This window comes from Dama dama, chromosome 2, assembly GCF_033118175.1.
Source record: "Dama dama isolate Ldn47 chromosome 2, ASM3311817v1, whole genome shotgun sequence".
NCBI lineage: Eukaryota > Metazoa > Chordata > Mammalia > Artiodactyla > Cervidae > Dama > Dama dama.
Window position 1 is genome coordinate 48,840,671 of NC_083682.1, and position 20,315 is coordinate 48,860,985.

The 20,315-nt window shown below is 40.4% G+C and overlaps 1 protein-coding gene across 1 annotated transcript in view; it reads left to right on the forward strand.

Annotated features, from left to right (window-relative positions):
- Positions 1-20,315, forward strand: part of HEPHL1 (hephaestin like 1) — a 91,316-nt gene that overhangs the window by 69,165 nt on the left and 1,836 nt on the right. The window contains exons 14-19 of the mRNA XM_061158538.1: positions 1,679-1,819; positions 11,688-11,794; positions 14,890-15,112; positions 16,414-16,553; positions 19,561-19,723; positions 20,171-20,236. Of these exons, the coding sequence (XP_061014521.1) occupies positions 1,679-1,819; positions 11,688-11,794; positions 14,890-15,112; positions 16,414-16,553; positions 19,561-19,723; positions 20,171-20,236 (840 nt within the window). The remainder of the gene's footprint in view (positions 1-1,678; positions 1,820-11,687; positions 11,795-14,889; positions 15,113-16,413; positions 16,554-19,560; positions 19,724-20,170; positions 20,237-20,315) is intronic.

The window sequence follows — 20,315 nt, forward strand, 5'->3', positions numbered from 1 at the left end:
CTGTAAAATGGGTGTTGATTCTGCAGAGGGGGCTGGGCTCAGGAAAAGGACACAGACCAGCAACTTCATCAGAGGCAAACTCAGCACCACTTTAGTCGGGGGTGCAGAAGGCCCATCTGTTCGTTCGCTGCAGATCAGGGAGAGGCCTGAACCCCGGAAACTGCCAAGGCCCCAGGACAGGCACACTGGTCATCACTGCTCCCTGTGACCCACCAGGCAGTAAACCAGAAGGCATTCACCCCTTCTCACCAAAACAGCAAAGCATGTGCAATCTAAGTGGTAATGAAAATATATTGATTTTATTACATGTATGCACATGCCCCGTCTGTAACTACCCCAAAACTGCTTGTAAAAACATACCTAAAATTTTCTTTTCTAGCTTTATCACTTAAAAAAACAGTGTGCTTTTCAGACACTGTCTGATTCATACTAAATATTTGTTTTAAAGATAATAATAGTCCAACAAATTGAGATTTATTTAGGCCTTTATCAGTACAGTCCAGGACTGGTTCCAGGAGATTGGTTCCAGAAACTTCACAGGCACCAAAATGCTCAAGTCTCTTGCAGTAAATGGCTTAGTACTGTTGGCCGTCTATGTCTGCATCCATGAATACCGACAACCAACTGCGTTTCTCAGGAAAGCATTAAAACCACGATTGAACCAGTGAATGATGGATGAGTGTGGTCAGACTCTCAACTGTGAGTGTATCTCCCTGTGAACATAGTGTGCAGATACATCCCGAGAACCTCAGGGATCAGATCTGTGGTGCTTCCACTGAAGTCTGTTTCCACCTCTCTCAAGTGATCCCTATGTGAGTGATGCTCTGTCAGTGTGGCTGAGCAAACTGCGTCTGTGCCTTGTTCTGGGGACCGATGGGCACCTGTGCTGGGTGAGGGCATCCCACAGCAATGAGGGTGCAGACCTCTCCAAGGATGTGTGTGCTGACTTCCACTGGCACTCAGGCTGGCTGCTTCTAACAGAAACGTGTACACACTTTCTGAAAAGCGCATGTCTCATGCAGGTATCCAAATACTGAGAAATAGCATTGGATGTTTGGAATCCAGTTTCATTAGTGAAATCACCGTATTGATCATAAATCAATATGCTTATGTTTTAATTTTGTTGTCTTAGAAATTCCTTTTATACTCATTATTTCATTGCATCCTCACTATTATTATATCTATTTACCAGATACTGAGCAGTTTTAAACTAACCAAAGGTTACACACAGGGGGATTACAATGGAAAGTCACCATGTGTTGTGGATATAGTTTTTCCTGGAGAGTATGTCTCAGCAGTAGTAAAAATTTAAGCATTTATTGAGTACTTACTATGTCTCAATTTACTGAAATTAGCACTTTACATATGTTATTTTATCTAATCCTTACTGTAAACCTTTGAGAAAGGTAATATTAAGACCATGTTACAGATGAGGAATTTGACTCAGGTAGGTTACTTGACTTACTCAAAGCCTCTCTAATAAGTAAGTGAAGGAGGCAATTGATCCAACTGCAAAACATGACATGATATTTAATGCTACCCAATGTCACCTGCTAGAGGAAATACACTAATAACAAGGCTAACCTTTGTTTATTTTGTCAAATACTACTTACACGTGAATTACACCAATGTTGAAAAGAGCAACGATAATGCACACAGACCTGTGTTTTGCCTTTAGGCCCAATGATTCACGCCGAGGTCGGGGACACCATCCTGATCATATTTATGAACAAGGCCAGTAGGCCCTACTCCATCTCAGCCCAGGGTGTGGAGGACACGGATAGTGGGAAGCGGCTCCAAGTGTCCGTCACAAAGCCAGGTAACTTACCCCAGAGGTCTGCTCCATGCTGATGAGTACTCCAGGTTCAACTCCTTTCTTTTCTGATCTCTGAAGGGTCTTGGAAAGCTCATTGTAACATCATTACTTCATTACGTTCCATCTATTACCCCAATATGAAATTACTATTCAGCCAGTGACTGTTTATGGAGTTTCTAGGGCTCTATTAGAGACCTTAAAGGGTATTAAGACATAATAACAGCTAGCACATATTGAATGTTAACCTTGTGCCAGCTTTTAAGTTTAGAAAAAAATTTAAAAACTCACTTATTCTTGTAATAACTCAGGGAGGTAGACACTAACATATTTCATTGAGCCTAATACCATTGATTATAATGGCCATTATTACTTTGTTATTAAAGAAAAAAAAAGTGCTGTCAGGACTTCCCTGGTGGTTGAGTAGTTAAGAATCTGCCTCCCAATGTGGGGGACTTGGTTCAATCCCTGACTGAGGAGCTAAGACACCGTGTGTAACTAAGCCTGCATACCGCCACTACTGAGCCCTTGAACTCTGGAGCCCACGCACTGCAACGAAGATCCTGTGTGTTGCAACTAAGACCCAAAGTGGCCAAATAAATAAATACATTTTTTAAATGCTGCCAATTAAACTTGAACATGCCACTGATGGAAACATACATCTTGGCATCAGATATGCTAAATTGTGAAAATGCACATCCTGTTATTGATGAAATCTGGTAGTGTTACATTCATTTAACAGGTAACTGAGGCAAAGAGGAGTAAAGAGTTCAACCTGGACAGACATTAGTAATGGTGGAGCCTGTTTGACCTCAGGTCCTGAGCTCTTAACCATATTTCTCTCAAGATGCTTAAAATGAGTTTGGAAAAAAAAAAAAAAAGACAGACAAGATGAATCATTTCAGCAATAATACAGATGATACATGTTGAAATCCTAAGTGGTGAAGATTTTCAAGAATATATCTGAGAGGGTTGATAAAATTTCAGAGAAAGAAAATCCATGAAGACTCATTTAATTAGGAACAGTTAAGAAAAGCTTTATAAAAGAGATAGAACTCTAATTGTTTTTTTAATTGAAGTATATAGTTGATTTACAATGTTGTGCCAATCTCCAAAGTATAACAAAAGTGACTCAGTTATACACATGATATCACTTATCTGTGGAATCTAAAACATTGCACAAGGGAATCTATCTACAAAGCAGAAACAGACTCATAGCCATAGAGAACAGACTTGTGTTGCCAAGGCACAGGAAGGGAGAGGCATGGACTGGGAGTCAGGGGTTAGTTCAGTTCAGTTGCTCAGTCGTGTCCAACTCTTTGCAACCCCATGAACCACAGCATGCTAGGCATCTCTGTCCATCACCAAGTCCTGGAGTTTACCCAAACTCATGTCCATTGAGTCAGTGATGCCATCTAACCACCTCATCCTGTGTTGTCCCCTTCTCCTCCTGCCCTCAATCTTTCCCAACATCAGGGTCTTTTCCAATGAGTCAGCTCTTCGCATCAGGTGGCCAGAGTATTGGAGTTTCAGCTTCAGCATCAGTCCTTCCAGTGAATATTCAGGACTGATTTTTTTCTAGGATTGACTGGTTAGAACTCTTTGCAGTTCAAGGGACTCTCAAGAGTCTTCTCCAACACCACAGTTCAAAAGCATCAATTCTTCAGTGCTCAGCTTTCTTCATGGTCCAACTCTCACATCTATACATGACTACTGGAAAAACCATAGCTTTGACTAGATGGACTTTTGTAGGCATAGTAATGTCTCTGCTTTTTAATATGCTGTTGAGGTTTGTCATGGCTTTTCTTCCAAGGAGCAAGCGTCTTTTAATTTCATGGCTGCAGTCACTATATGCAGTGATTTTGGAGCTGAAACAAATAAAGTCTTTCACTATTTCCATTGTTCCCCATCTATTTGCCATGAAGTGATGGGACCGGTTGCCATGATCTTATCTGAATGTTGAGTTTTAAGCCAACTTTTTCACTCCCTTCTTTCACTTTCATCCAGAGGCTCGCTAGTTCCTCTTTGCTTCCTATCATAAGGGTGGTGTCATCTGCATATCTGAGGTTATCGATATTTCTCCTGGCAGTCTTGATTCTAGCTTGTGCTTCATCCAGCCTGGAATTTTGCATGATAAATTAAATTTGCCATGAAGTTATGAGACCAGATGCCATCGTCTTAGTTTTCTGAATATTGAGCTTTAAGCCAACTTTTTCACTCTCCTCTTTGACTTTCATCAAGAGGATCTTTAGTTCTTCACTTTCTGCCATAAGGGTTGTGTCATCTGCATATCTGAGGTTATTGATATTTCTCCTGGCAATCTTGATTCCAGCTTGTGTTTCTTCCAGCCTAGCATTTCTCATGATGTACTCTGCATTTAAGTTAAATAAGCAGGGTGACAATATACAGCCTTGACATACCCCTTTTCCTATTTGGAACCAGTCTGTTGTTTCCTGTCCAGTTCTAACTGTTGCTTCCTGAACTGCATACAGTTTTCTCAAGAGACAGGTCAGGTGGTCTGATATTCCCATCTCTTTAAGAATTTTCCACAGTTTATTGTAATCCACACAATCAAAGGCTTTGGCATAATCAATGAAGCAGAAATAGAAGTTTTTCTGGAACTCTCTTGCTTTTTCGATGATCCAGTGGATGTTGGCAATTTGATCTCTGGTTCCTCTGCCTTTTCTAAAACCAGCTTGAACATCTGGAAGTCCACAGTTCACGTATTGCTGAAACCTGGCTTGGAGAATTTTGAGCATTACTTTACTAGTGTGGGAGATGAGTGCAATTGTGCGGTAGTTTGAGCATTCTTTGGCATTGCCTTTCTTTGGGATTGGAATGAACACTGACTTTTTCCAGTCCCGTGGCCACTGCTGAGTTTTCCAAATTTCCTGGCGTATTGAGTGCAGCACTTTCACAGCATCATCTTTCAGGATTTGAAATAGCTCAACTGGAATTCCATCACCTCCACTAGCTTTGTTCATAGTGATGCTTTCTAAGGCCCACTTGACTTCACATTCCAGGATGTCTAGCTCTAGGTGAGTGATCACACCATTGTGATTATCTGGGTCATGAAGATCTTTTTTTGTACAGTTCTTCTGTGTATTCTTGCCACCTCTTCCTAATATCTTCTGCTTCTGTTAGGTCCATACCATTTCTGTCCTTTATCGAGCCCATCTTTCCATGAAATGTTCCCTTGGTATCTCTAATTTTCTTGAAGAGATCTCTAGTCTTTCCCATTCTGTTGTTTTCCTCTATTTCTTTGCATTGATCGCTGAGGAAGGCTTTCTTATCTCTCCTGGCTATTCTTTGGAACTCTGCATTCAAATGGGAATATCTTTCCTTTTTTCCTTTGCTTTTCACTTCTCTGCTTTTCACAGCTATTTGTAAGGCCTCCTCAGACAACCATTTTGTTTTTTGCATTTCTTTCCCATGGGGATGGTCTTTTTCCCTGTCTCCTGTACAATGTCACAAACCTCTGTCCATAGTTCATCAGGCTCTCTGTTTATCACATCTAGTCCCTTAAATCTATTTCTCACTGCCACTGTATAATCATAAGGGATTTGATTTAGGTCATACCTGAATGGTCTAGTAGTTTTCCCCACTTTTTTCAATTTAAGTCTGAATTTGGCAATAAGGAGTTCATGATCTGAGCCACAGTCAGCTCCCAGTCTTGTTTTTGCTGACTGTATGGAGCTTCTCCATCTTTGGCTGCAAAGAATATAATCAATCTGATTTCAGTATTGACCATCTGATGATGTCCATGTGTAGAGTCTTCTCTTGTGTTCTTGGAAGAGTGTGTTTTCTATGACCAGTGCGTTCTTTTGGCAAAACTCTTATTAGCCTTTGCCCTTCTTCAATCCGTACTCCAAGGCCAAATTTGCCTGTTACTCCAGGTGTTTCCTGACTTCCTACTTTTGCATTCCAGTCCCCTATAATGAAAAGGACATCTTTTTTGGGTGTTAGTTCTAAAAGGTTTGTACGTCTTCATAGAACTGTTCAACTTCAGCTTCTTCAGCGTTACTGGTTGGGGCATAGGCTTGGATTACCATGATAAAATGGTTTGCCTTGGAAACAAACGGAGATCATTCTGTCATTTTTGAGATTGCATCCAAGTACTGCATTTCAGACTCTTTTGTTGACCATGATGGCTACTCCATTTCTTCTAAGGGATTCCTGCCCACAGTAGTAGATATAATGGTCATCTGAGTTAAAGTCACCCATTCCAGTCTATCTTAGTTCGCTGATTCCTAGAATGTTGATGTTCACTCTTGCCATCTCCTGTTTGACCACTTCCAATTTGCCTTGATTCGTGGACCTAACATTCCAGGTTCCTATGCAATACTGCTCTTTACAGCATTGGACCTTGCTTCCCTCACCAGTCACATCCACAACTGTGTATTGTTTTTGCTTTGGCTCCACCCCTTCATTCTTTTTGGAGTTATTTCTCCACTGATCTCCAGTAGCATACTGGGCACCTGTTGACCTGGGGAGTTCCTCTTTTAGTATCCTATCATTTTGCCTTTTCATACTGTCCATGGGGTTCTCAAGGCAAGAATACTGAAGTGGTTTGCCATTCCCTTCTCCAGTGGACCACATTCTGCAGACCTCTCCACCATGACCCGTCTGTCTTGGGTGGCCCCACACGGCATGGCTTAGTTTCATTGAGTTAGACAAGGCTGTGGTCCATGTGATCAGATTGACTAGATTTCTGTGATTATGGTTTTGGTGTGTCTGCCCTTTGGTGCTCTCTTGCAACACCTACCGTCTTACTTGGGTTTCTCTTACCTTGGACGTGGGGTATCTCCACGGCTGTGCCAGCAAAGTGCAGCCGCTGCTCCTTCCTTTGGACGAGGGGTGTCTCCTCAGGCCACCCCTCCTGACCTGGAATGTGGGGTAGCTCCTCTCGGCTTCATTGGAAGGACTGATGCTGAAGCTGAAACTCGAATACTTTGGCCACCTCATGCGAAGAGTTGACTCATTGGAAAAGACCCTGATGCTGGGAAGGATTGAGGGTGGGAGGAGAAGGGGACGGCAGAGGATGAGATGACTGGATGGCATCGCCGACTCGATGGGCATGGGTTTGGGTAGACTCTGGGAGTTGGTGATGGACAGGGAGGCCTGGCGTGCTGTGATTCATGGGGTCACAAAGAGTCGGACATGACTGAGTCACTGAACTGAACTGAACTAACAGAAGCAGAAGATATTAAGAAGTGGCAAGAATACACAGAAGAACAGAAGAACTATAACAATGCTATAGCAATTTCAATAAAGATCATTAAATCAAAAATTTAAAGATGTAAAAAATAAAAAAAGAAAACAATCTAATGAATCAAAAAGTTAGCAAGCTACCTGTTTAAGGATGGGTTTTTAGGAAGGAAAATCTTTACTGGTTACTATTCCAATTTCTGCCACTTCCTACCCCAGTATCAAAAGCTGCTTCAAGCTGCATCAAGAAACTTTTCATGAACATCTAAATGTCTATATACAGAGAAACAAGTAAATTTTGGAATCGTTTTATAGTGGACCATTGTGTAGCCATTAAATTACATTTAAGAAAGATTTAATGAACAAGTTTTAATGAAAAAAAAAAGTTTTACATTACATGGGAAAGACTTGTTAAGCAAAGTACAAATAGAAGAAAGACCAGAGGGAAATAAGCCAAAATGTTAATAATGGTTTCATCTTCATGGTGGCATTTTAAATAGCAATGTGATCATCTTTTCTACTTCACATTTTTTGTACTTTCTTCTTCCCTTCTTGCTTTGATGAAGAGGGAAATGGTTTAAAATGGATCAAAAAAACTATTAAATATATTTATTTGTGATGGTTGAACCAGCTTCAAAGGGAGGAAGAAAGGTGCCTATCAGGCCTGAGAGTTGGGGGGTGGGGGCTCTGGTAGGGCTGTGGGCTAGCTGGCGTGACCCCTCCTGGTGGATGGACCCTGATGGTAAAGAGTGACAAGGGACACAGCTACGCTCCTCTAGGCTGACTGGACTTCTAAGAGTCCTAGATGTGAGGGCTGTCAGAGTAGGAAGAAAAATGATTATAGACTGTGGCAATGGAGCATTTTTTCTTTTTTTAATTGGAGCCAGAGGTAGTCAGTCCCCACAGGAGTCTCAAATAAGTCTGAAAGGTTTGGGAGAACCCAGAGATTGGGGGTAGGAGCAAGAAACTAACTTAGTTCAGGCAAGTTGGATAAGAAAGTTTAATCAGGGTATGCATGTGATGAAGAGTACAAGTTAGCATTTTAAGAAAAGTAAGCTCTGTCATCTTGGATTGTTTTGTGCTAATCTCCTGCAAGAACTCCAAAATTGCAACTTGCTTCTGAACAACCATTGACAGGAGAATGTTGGATCCCACCAAAAAAGGATACCCCATGCACAATAAAAGACAGAAATGGTATGGACCTAACAGAAGCAGAAGATATTAAGAAGACGTGGAAAGAATACATAGAAGAACTGTACAAAAAAGATCTTCATGACCCAGATAACCATGATGGTGTGATCACTCACCTAGAGCCAGACATTCTGGAATGTGAATTCAAGTGGGCCTTAGGAAACATCACTACGAACAAAGCTAGTGGAGGTGATGGAATTCCAGTTGGGCTATTTCCAATCCTGAAAGATGATGCTGTGAAAGTGCTGCACTCAATATGCAAATTTGGAAAACTCAGCAGTGGCCACAGGACTGGAAAAGGTCAGTTTTCATTCCAATCCCAAAGAAAAGCAAGGCCAAAGAATGTTCACACTGCCGCACAATTGTGCTCATCTCACGAGCTAGTAAAGTAATGCTCAAAATTCTCCAAGCCAGGCTTCAACAGTACGTGAACTGTGACCTTCCAGATGTTTAAGCTGGATTTAGAAAAGGCAGAGGAACTGGAGATCAAATTGCCAACATCCGCTGGGTTATAGAAAAAGCAAGAAAGTTCAGAAAACCATCTGCTTCTGCTTCATTGACTATGATAAAGCCTTTGACTGTGTGGCTAACACCAAACTGTGGAAAATTCTTAAAGAGATGGGAATATCAGACCTTACCTGCCTCCTGAGAAATCTGTATTCAGGTTAAGAAACAACAGTTAGAACTGAATGGAACAACAGACTGGTTCTAAATAAGAAAAGGAGTATGTCAAGGCTGTGTATTGTCACCCTGCTTATTTAACTCATATGCAGAGTGTATCATGCAAAATGCTGGGCTGGATGAAGCACAAGCTGGAATCAGGATTGCCAGGAGAAATATCAATAACCTCAGATATGCAGATGACACCACCCTTATGGCAGAAAGTAAAGAGGAACTAAAGAGCTTCTGGATGAAAGTGAAAGAGGAGAGTGAAAATGTTGGCTTAAAACTCAACATTCAGAAAAGTAAGATCATGGCATCTGGTCCCATCACTTCATGGCAAATAGATGGGGAAACAATGGAAATGGTGAAAGACTTTATTTGTTTCGGCTCCAAAATCACTGTAGATGGTGACTGCAGCCATGAAATTAAAAGACACTTTCTCCTTGGAAGAAAAGCTATGACCAACTTAGACAGCACATTAAAAAGCAGAGACATTACTATGCTGACAAAAGTCCATCTAGTCAAAGCTGTGGTTTTTCAGTAGTCATGTATGGATGTGAGTGTTGGATCATAAAGAAACCTAAATGCCGAAGAATTGATACTTTTGAACTGTGGTGTTGGAGAAGACTCTTGAGAGTCTCTTGGACTGCAAGGAGATCCAACCAGTCCATCGTAGAGGAAATCAGTCCTGAATATTCATTGGAAGGACTGATGCTGAAGCTGAAGCGCCAATACTTTGGCCATCTGATGCGAAGAGCTGACTCATTGGAAAAGACCCTGATGCTGGGAAAGATTGAAGGCGGGAGGAGAAGGGGATGACAGAGGACAAGATGGTTGGATAGTATCACTGACTCGATGGACATGAGTTTGAGTAAGCTCCGGGAGTTGGTGATGGACAGGGAAGCCTGGTGTGCTGCAGTCCATGGTTCACAAAGAGTCGGACACGATTGAACTGAAGCCCCTCAGATTTCCTCTCTCCTTCTTCTCCCCTTCCTCCATCTTCTTCATCTTTTTTTCATTTTATCACTCAACAAACATTTACTGAGCATCCTCTTTTTGTTGAGAACTTGGCTTCCAGGTGGGTGGACAATGGATTGTTTCAACTTTAATAACCCCGCACCCATAGTTACTTGCATTTAGAAAGGTAAATATCAGCTGTTTATCTTGTGAATACCAAGGCATGCGGTAAAGCATGGAAACTAAACCTAAGATGATATTGCTAACCAACTGCTTCATGAATGAATACAGACCAAAATTTCACGCAAGTCTTCATTACTTTTGTTTTGTTTTGTGACTCAGATTCATCTATAAATTGTTTGTCCTTATAGGGTGAGGATGGGACTCAGATAGTTCAAAAGGAGATAATTTAAATGAGCCTTTTACAATGTGATTATCTTGATAACTCATGAGTAATATGTGGTTCCTCTGCAAGGCTCTGGGTCAGTCACAGGGGATTCACAGATATGGGGCCTGACCAGAGGGAGTGCATGCATTTGTTGCTAGCATACATACAAACCAACTCTTGCATGGTGGCTCAGACAGTAAAGAATCTGCCTGAAACATGGGAGACTTAGGTTCAATCCCTGGGTTGGAAAGATCCCCTGGAGAAGGGCATGGCAATCTACTTCAGTGTTTTTGCCTGGAGAATTCCATGGACAAAGGAGCCTGGCGGGCTACAGTCCATGGGGTTGCACAGAGTCGGACATGACTGAGCGACTAACATTTAGGGGTTTCCCAGGTGGCGCTAGCAGTAAAGAACCCGCCTGCCAATGCAGGAGACATAAGAGACATGGATTTGATCCCAGGGTCAGGAAGATCCCTTGGAGGAGGGCATGGCAACCCACTCCAGTTCTTGCCTGGAGAATTCCCATGGACAGAGGAACCTGGTGGGCTATAGTCCATTGGGTTGCACAGAGTTGGACACAACTGAAGTGACTTAGCATGCACACATATATGCACATTAATAATTATTGACTGACCTCAATGTGAGGCACTTTCCTAGATATTTTATTTCATTTAATCTTCACAACAGTTTGAAAACTGGGTTGACTAATCCACTTTACAAATAAGGAAACTAAAGGTCTGTGAAGGTTAAGTAGCTTGTCAAAAGCTAAGTGAAAACCAGGCATGCGTCTGGACTGGGTAGCCATTCCCTTCTCCAGGGGATCTTTCCTATCCAGGGACCAAACCCAGGTCTCCTGATTTGCAGGCAGATTCTTTACCATCTGAGCCACCAAGGAAGTCCTCACTTTTCAAAGGTCAGTGAAGTAAAGTAACTTGTCAAAGGTTGAATGGAAACAAGTCATTAGGGTGAGATTTGAAACTAGGCCTCTCTGATTGTCTCTGGTTCCAGCTAGATCTCACTTGCCTGCACATTAGAATTGCCTGAGAAGCTTAAGGAATATATTTGTACACCAATAATAGATTGCAGATATTCTAATTTCATTGGTTTGGGATGAGGTCTGAGCAGTGAGGGTTTACAAAGCTCCCCTGTGATTCCACAAGAAGCTAAGGCTGAGGCCCACAGCAACTCAAGTGTGCTCAAGCATAACTCTTGGGAAGGAGATACAAAATTTGAGGAGAAAAAGCATCAGACTAGGATGGAAGGCTGAAATGAAAATCTATCATTGTGAACCTGCAGAAAGTCAAGGTATGAGTTTAACAGGAACATTTCTATTGAATGGGTAATTCTCCCCAGCAGTAACTTTAATCAAAATATACAAAGAATCTGTTTGTATTTCTTCAGGTAAATTGTCTGGAACAGAGATCACATAATTAAATTTTTTTTTCTATTTCTTCTTATTTGTTTCAGGAGAAATAAAAACCTACAGATGGAATGTCCCTAAAAGGTCCGGTCCAGGGCCATCTGACCCAAATTGTATTCCATGGGTTTACTATTCAACAGTAAACTTTGTGAAGGTAAGGTGGAGAGAGCCGCCAAAATGCTCAAAGTGATATGGTTTTCAGTTGACCATTCAAGTTATCACAATTACGGTGGGTATATATGAAGAAGTGTATTGGTTTCAAGCAGGGGTCTCAAACTGTGGCCATGCCCATTTGCCCATTTATTTGCATTATTGATGATGAAGTTGAGTAGCTGTGATGGAAATGGTATGGTTCACAAAGTAAAACATTCTTGCTATGTGAAGTGAAGTGGAAGTTGCTCAGTCATGTCTGACTCTTTGCGACCCCATGGGCTATACGGTCTATGGAATTCTCCAGGCCAGAATATTGGAGTGGGTAGCCTTTCCCTTCTCCAGGGGATCATTCCAACCCAGGGATAGAACCCAGATCTGCATTGCAGACAGATTGTTTACCATCTGAGACACAAGGGAAGCCACTTGCTATATGGCACTTTACAAAAACAAAGTTTGCTGGCCCTTGATCTAAAGTGTAGGGGAAAGAAAATAAGATCTCAAATTACTAAATTTAGAACTTTTAAGGAAGATTGAAGCAAGAGAAGATATGTAAATTAGATAACCAAAAAATAAATATATATTTTAATTTTTAACATGGTTTATGATGTTACCCAATTTTAAAATCTTTTCCAGTACCATCAGGGCTCAGGAAAGAAAGCACACTCCACAAAAACTTAGTAATAAACTCCGAACTGTCTGAGTGATAAATAGGCTAACTTTACTTAGAAATTAAAGGCAAAGATTCAATATTGAACTTGAGTCAGATATGTATGTATAAAACATCTAGTCTTGAATTATATATCATAATGGAAGTCCAAACTAAGGTCATATCTGATATAATTAGTGTCTTTGAGGTGTACTGGACAGCACAAGAGTTCAGGAGAAACATACCAGGCACTTGAAACAAAAAACAAAAACCAAAGTAGAATCATGGGAAGTCCACATTTTTTGTTGATTGCTTTGTGCATACCAACAAATATTTATTGAGCCATTGTGATGTGCAAATGACCTCACCAAGTACTATGAGGGCTGAAAATATTCTTGTCTTGAAGGAATTTATCATCTTTGGGGGAAATAATACATGTGCACATCCATAATTATATCACAATTCTGAATCTGGTGACTTTTGTAGGACAGGTTCGATCCCTGGTCCAGGAGATAATATCCCACAGACTGTAGGATGGGGCCAAAAAACAAAACGATCTTACACTGGAAGGATGGTGGATAGAATGAAGAGAAAGTCACAGAATGAAGAGACACTGTGAAGGGGAAAAAATTTAAGATTTGATAGTAAATGAGATGGGATGACCCCTGGCGGAGGAAATGGCGACCCACTCCAGTATTCTTGCCTGGAAAATTACATGGACAGAGGAGCCTGGTGGGCTACAGTTCATAAGGCTGCAAAGAGTCCAACATCACTTAGCGACTGAGCACACACACACGTACAACATGGGACAAAGTGAGGAAAATGAGGAATTAAACACTGATAACCAAGTTTTCTGACCTAAGTGACAGGGAACATCATAGTGCTACTAACAGAAATAGGGAATTCAGGAGAAGGAAATGGTTTGAGGGAAATACACCTTAGAAAGTCTCATTAGCAGATTGAATTGTTGCAGGAGGCATCCAGGTGGAATATTTAAATAGGCAGATGGAAATGTGGGAGTTCAAAAGAAAGCTCAGGGCTGAAAAACTCGATATGAAAATCATTCATGGGCTCATATCAGTTCCCAAGAAACCTTTACCCATAGAAAATGGAATATAAGCATTTGTATATAGTGACAAATACAGTCCCACTTGGGTATCACCTCACACTGGTCAGAATGGCCATCATCAAAAAGTCTACAAATAATAAATGCTGGAGAGGGTGTGGAGAAAAGGAAACCCTCCTACACTGTTGGTGGGTATGTGAATTAGTGCAGCCACTGTGGAGAACAGGATGGAGGTTTCTTAAAAAACTAAAAACAGAGTTAGCATATGATCCAGCGATCCTATTTCTGGGCATATAACCCAGAGAAAACCATAATTCAAAAAGATACATTCAATGTTCATAGCAGCACTATTTACAATAAACACAACAGGCAAGCAACCTAAATGTCCACTGACAGATGAATGGGTAAAGAACATGTTGTGTGTGTATATATATATATATATACACAATCAATGTCTGAATATTACTCAGCCATTAAAAAAATGAAATAATACCATTTGCAGCAACATAAATGGAACTAGAGATGATTACACTAAGTGAAGTCAGTCAGACAGAAAGACAAATATTGTATGAAATCACTTACATGTGGAATCTAAAAAAAATGATACAAATGAACTTACTTATAAAACAGAAATATGCTTACAGACATAGAAAACAAATTTATGGTTACCAAAGAGGAAAACGAGGGGTGGGGGATAAATTAGGAGTTTGGGATTAATACACACTGCATACAAAATTGGAGAAGGAATTGGCAACCCACTCCAGTACTCTTGCCTGGAAAATCCCATGGACAGAGGAAGCTGGTGGACTACAGTCCATGGGGTCACAGAGTCGGACACGACTGAGCACACACCACCGCCACATACAAAACAGATAAACAACAAGGACTTATTCTATATCACAGGGAACTATATTCAATATCTTGTAGTAACTGATAATGGAAAAGAATCTGTAAAATAACATATATATATATGTGCATAACTGAATCACTTTGTTGTACATCTGAAACTAATACAACCTTGTAAATCCACTATACTTCAATTAAAAAATATAGTCTCACTTGAAAAACACACAGAAAAATAGAAATAAGCATTCATTTATTCAACAAATATTTATTGCACATCTTCTATGTAGTAGACAGCCAAGCTCTGGAAACTCAACAATGAGTAAAGGACACAGCCTCAGCCCTCATAAAACTCACTCTCAGCAAAGTTTTAGAAATAATATTAAATTTTAGCAAAGATAGCCCTGATTCTTCAGGGTTTCTTAGTACTTATTTCATGGTCAATTGTCTTTTAGTCTTTTTGCAATGACTCTTACAAGCAACTAATCTGTATTATTAAATTATTTAAAGGCTCTTCTAATTCAGTTTATTTTTCTTTCAGGATACATACAGTGGTTTGATGGGTCCTCTGATTACATGCAGGGAAGGAGTGTTGAATGAAAAGGGAAGAAGAAGCGACGTTGATTATGAATTTGCTCTCTTGTTTTTGGTATTTAATGAGAATGAATCCTGGTATCTGGATGACAATATTAAGAAGTATCTTAATAAAGATCCACGAGATTTTAAGCCCTCTGATGATTTTGAGGAGAGCAACAAAATGCATGGTATACCAGAGGTTTAAAAAGGAGACCCTTATTGAGATAAGTCCATAGAAATCTGTGGAAGGTCCCAGCCTCCTTCTCTGAGCCCTTCTCCATTCCCAAGGGCACCTTGATTGAAGAAAGTCCTCCAAAGCTTTCCTTCAGAGGGAACCAGCCAAGCCACTGACTGGCTGCCGGCAAGGTCCATTAAGACTCCAGACCATTTGTCTAGGCAGCTGTGTCTCTGAATGCTAGAATCCCTAAACTGTAAGACTGAAAAGTAATTCTTAGGAAATGAATGATTACTTATTGGTATATTTCTATAAGAATACAGGATAACCTGTACTTGATCAAATTTAAGGGCCTGGTTTAACTGTCTCTGGAACATGAAACACTATCACCAAATTTCTGTTTTAATGTGTCTGTTATTTAATTCTTTGAAATTTAAGGTACTTCTTGTTTTTTAAGTGGAAGTATGTGTTCTAATTGACATATATATACTCTCTCACCAAGATCTACTTTTGACCAACAGTGTGCAAAAAGATAGGTCCTGCCCAAGATAAGAAAGCTAGTTAATTGCTAACATTGATTAGAATATAGCAACCTGATTTCTGATTCAGCTACTCTCTCCCCTATAATTTTGCCTCCCTCTATGCAGTTTCTTAGGGTCTCTTTTTTTAATGAATGTAGCTCATTTGGTTGTGTCACGATGTACAGAATAAAAAGTTCGTAGAAAACAGAGGAGTGAAAGTCCCTATCATGTCAGCCTAGCTTGAGCTTGCTTTGTCATTGTTAGATCATGGGCTCAGGCTTGTGGGAAACTTTCCTTCTCTTGGAACCTTTCCTTCTCTTAGAGATTTAGCCAAGTTTAGCAACTTGCCCCAAGCTAGTTCTCAGAAAATGAAATACTAATTGAACCTTTTAAATGGTTCAGTTTTGATTTACATAAACTTGATTCTCCATGCTTGTGCTCACTCAGCTGTAGAATGGTGTAAATCTGGCGACCCCACACATGAGTCTGTAATCCACTCCATAAAAAGAATATTTCAAATAAACAACCAACCAACCAACATGTACTGCTACCCAAGAGACAGCTTTTAAAAACAAACTGCTATTTCTATTTTCTGGCTCTCTTTTATAAAGATTTCTTACTAATCTGAATTCTGGGTCTAAAATGGTGGGGCCATTGGTAAGTGTGAGTGGGATGGTTACATGTTTATCAGGCAAATGAAAATGTTGGTGACATAAAGATCTTCTTGAATTGTTTCTAAAACCAGATTAAGTAATCATCACTAACGAGAGGCTGTTTTCTTTTACCTTCTTAGCTATTAATGGGAAGATTTTTGGGAACCTTCATGGACTCATCATGAATGAAGACACAATGACCAACTGGTACCTGTTAGGAGTAGGAGATGAAGTGGACATACACACCATTCATTATCATGCTGAGAGCTTTCTTTTCAAGGTATGTGTAAGAGAAATGCTTTGGGGAAGACATTGAATTAACAGATGCAATATATTTCCATTGTGAAATTTGAGTTATTTGACAATAAGGCTTTCACAAACCACAAGGGGTAGTAGTGAATGCTAGAGAATGGAACAGAGAAATATGATTATGTCCTTCCCCTGACAAATATTTCTTAATATGTATTTTATTGTGCTTTTTTAAAAAAACAACAACACACACACTCTCTGAGCTTCAGATGAGAGTTTTCTTATCAGTTATATGGGGATAATTCCAGCCACTCTGGAGTATACCACTAATATCGCAAATGAAGGCATCCACAGTATTTCGTCCCTTTTTCTTTTTTTCTTTCCTTTTTCTTTCCCTTTCCCTCTCCTGTTTCTTTTCTATGTGCTTAGCCAACAGCCTAGCTCTCTCTAGTAAATGAGATATTTCACGCTTTGTCTTGGGTCCGAAATGTTACCTTGACTTTTGCCGTAGTGGACTGGGCTCTACCACATGTGGCTTCCTGCCTTTCAAGCATCAAGCTGTAACATCTGAGTGGTGAATCACCTGTGGAGCGGTTTAAGAAACAGATTGCCAGGCTCCAGACCTGATGAATCAGAATCCCTGGGATAAGATCCAAATGTCTGTCATCTCAGGTGCTGTGAAGTCTACAAGGAAGCAGATAGAAATGAATAATCATGTCTAATCTGCAAGGAAAACCTGCACTGCCCCTTTTCCAGTTACACGGAAATAAATAGTAACTAATGAAACATCTAATATCCTCTCCCCTTGGTATATTTATTCAACACAGTTTAAGATAGAAAGTACTAACCTAACAGTGATTATATTGTTTCATATATTAAATTAAATTTCATATATTAAATGCCTATGATGCTTTTCAGAATTTGGCTGTTTTAATCCACATTTTAAAAATTATATTAAAATATATAAAATTTATAAAAACAAAATTATTTTATATACATATAAAATTATTATATACATAAATATTTCAAAATAAGGTATAATTTACACTGAGTAGAATGCACCCTGGGGCTTCCCTGGTGCCTCAGCAGTAAAGAACCCAGCTGCCAACACAGGAGACATGGGTTTGCTCCCTGGGTTGGGAAGATACCCTGGAGAAAGAAATGGTAACCCTCTCCAATATTCTTGCCTGGAAAATCCCATGGACAGAGGAGCCTGGCTGGCTACAATCCATGGGGTTGCAAAGAGTTGAACACAACTTAGCGACTAAATGACAACAAAATTCACCCGGTTTATTACACACTTCTGTTGTCATAAGCACATACAGTGGTGTAACCAACCCTAATCAAAATATAAAACACCTCCATCAACCCCGAAAATGTCCCCTTTGCACCTTCTAGAGTCAACTCCTTTCCCGTGTTTAACCCCTGGCAACCACTGATCTGTTTTTGTCTCTATAGTTTTGCCTTTTCTGAAGTGTCTTATAAATGAAATCATACAGTCTACAGCATTATTAATCTGGCTTGTTTCATTTTGTATCGGCATTTAAAGTGCATCCACCACGTTGTATACGCAGTTTGTTCCATCCTGTTGTTGAACAGTATTCCATTGTATGAATGTATTGCAGTTTGTTTATTTGTTCCCTTATTGAGGGACATTTGGGTTGTTTCCAGTTTGGGGTTATTAAAAATAAAGTCATTATAAACATTTGTGAACATGCTTTCATGTGAACATAAGTTTTTCCTTTCCCTTGAGAAAATACCTAGGGGGTAGATTGCTAGTTGTTGTTGTTAAGTTGCTATGTTGTATTTGACTCTTTGCAACCCTGTGGACTGTAGCCTGAAAGACTCCTCTGTCCATGGAATTCTCCAGGCAAGAATACTTGAGTGGGTTGCCATTTCTTTCTCCAGGGGATCTTCCTGACCCAGGGATCGAACTCATGTCTCCTGCACTGGCAGGTGGATTCTTTACCACTGAGCCACCAGGCCAGGTGGTACATATATGATTAACTTCAAGAAAACTTCCAAACTGTGTTCCAGAGAGACAGTATACTTTTCTCTCCTACCAGACATGTATGAGGGCACCACTTTTCCACATCCACATCAATACTTGCTATCTTTCATTCTTATTTTTTCTTAGCCATCCATTTAAGCATTGGGTTGACCACAAAGTTGGTTCACATTTTTCAATACTATCTGATGAAACCTGAACAAACTTTTTGGCCAACCCACTATATATATTGGTATCTCATCATTTTTCATTTGCATTTTCCTAATGGCTAATGATATTGAATATCTTTTCATATGCTTTTCTATCATCTGCAAATCTCCAAAGTTGTAGAATTCATGGATAGTTGTTCATAACATTCCTTTACTATCCTTTTTAATGTCTATAAAGTATTAGTGATAGACTCCCTTTCATCTCTGATATTTGTAATCTGTGGTTTTTTTTTTTTTTTCTCTGTCAGTTTGTCTAGAGTTTTGCTGCATAACAAATTCACCCTAAGATATAGTGCCCTAAAGCAACACACACTTATTATCTCACAATCTCTCTGGGTTAGGCTGGAAAGAGTTTAGTTCACTGATTCTAATTCAGCATCTCTTGTGAGGGTACAATCAAGATGTCAGCTGGAGCTAGTCATCAGGTTTGACAGCAGCTGGAGGATCCATTTCCAAATTCACTCACAGGACTATGAGCCAGAGGCTTCAGTTCTTTACCATGACATGGGAGCTGGCTTCCCTAGGGTGAGTGATCCAGTGGGAGAGAGAGAGAAAGGGAAGCAGAATGCCATTTGTTTCTGCCATATGCTGGTGGCTTCAAGGACCAGCCGTCAGACAGTAGTGTGAGAGGGGCCTGCCAAGGTAATGAGTACCAGGAGACAGGGGTCACTGGGGACCATCACAGGTCGGTTTCTATACAGTTCACCAATTTTACTGATTGGTTCAAAGAACCAGCTTTTGGATTCTTTATCTTTATTATGTTTCTATTTTTCATTTAATTGATTTCTGGTCTTATCTTTATTATTTCTTTCTACCTGCAGATAGGTAAATCTTATCGAGAAGATGTATATGACCTCTTTCCAGGGACATTCCAAACCATTGAACTGTTTGCAGATCACCCAGGGACATGGTTGTTACACTGTCATGTGTCTGACCATATTCATGCTGGCATGGAGACAACCTACACAGTCCTTCGAAACATAGGTACTGTTTTCTGTCTGTGATGCCAGCTGATAGTACCAGGCTTCCTGCGGACCTTGAAAAGAGGAAGCATGAGGGCCTCCAAGGAGCTCAGAGTCAAGTAAGAGAGACAGACATGTAACTGTAGTGGACTATGATACATGTCAAGATAAAGTGCAGGGTACAGGGTTCAGTGACAGCAGCAGGGAGCAATGATTAACAGGCTGGGGCACATGAACCCAGGTTTCATGGGTGGATATCTTAACAGGTGAGCAGAAACTTGCAGGGTGGATGGGGTAAGACTAGCATGTATACTGGCATGAAATAGGCACAGTGACTATCCAACAAAGACTTACAGAGACTGATAGGATCAAGTCTTTGTTGGTGAAATGACTTAACTCTGGAAACAACTCCTGTGGTGAAAAGAATCTTCTATTGTTTATAAACCATCACATTGTCTTCTTTGTCCAGACAACAGGATTCCATACTCCACCAAGTCTCCTTCCGGAGGTGCATCCGGATCCGCGCCCTCTAACGGTAACGATGTCCGCCCGACCCTGTAGTCAATGGTCTGGATTCAGTCCCTAGGGAAAGTGGCCTGACCGCTCGCGTTTCT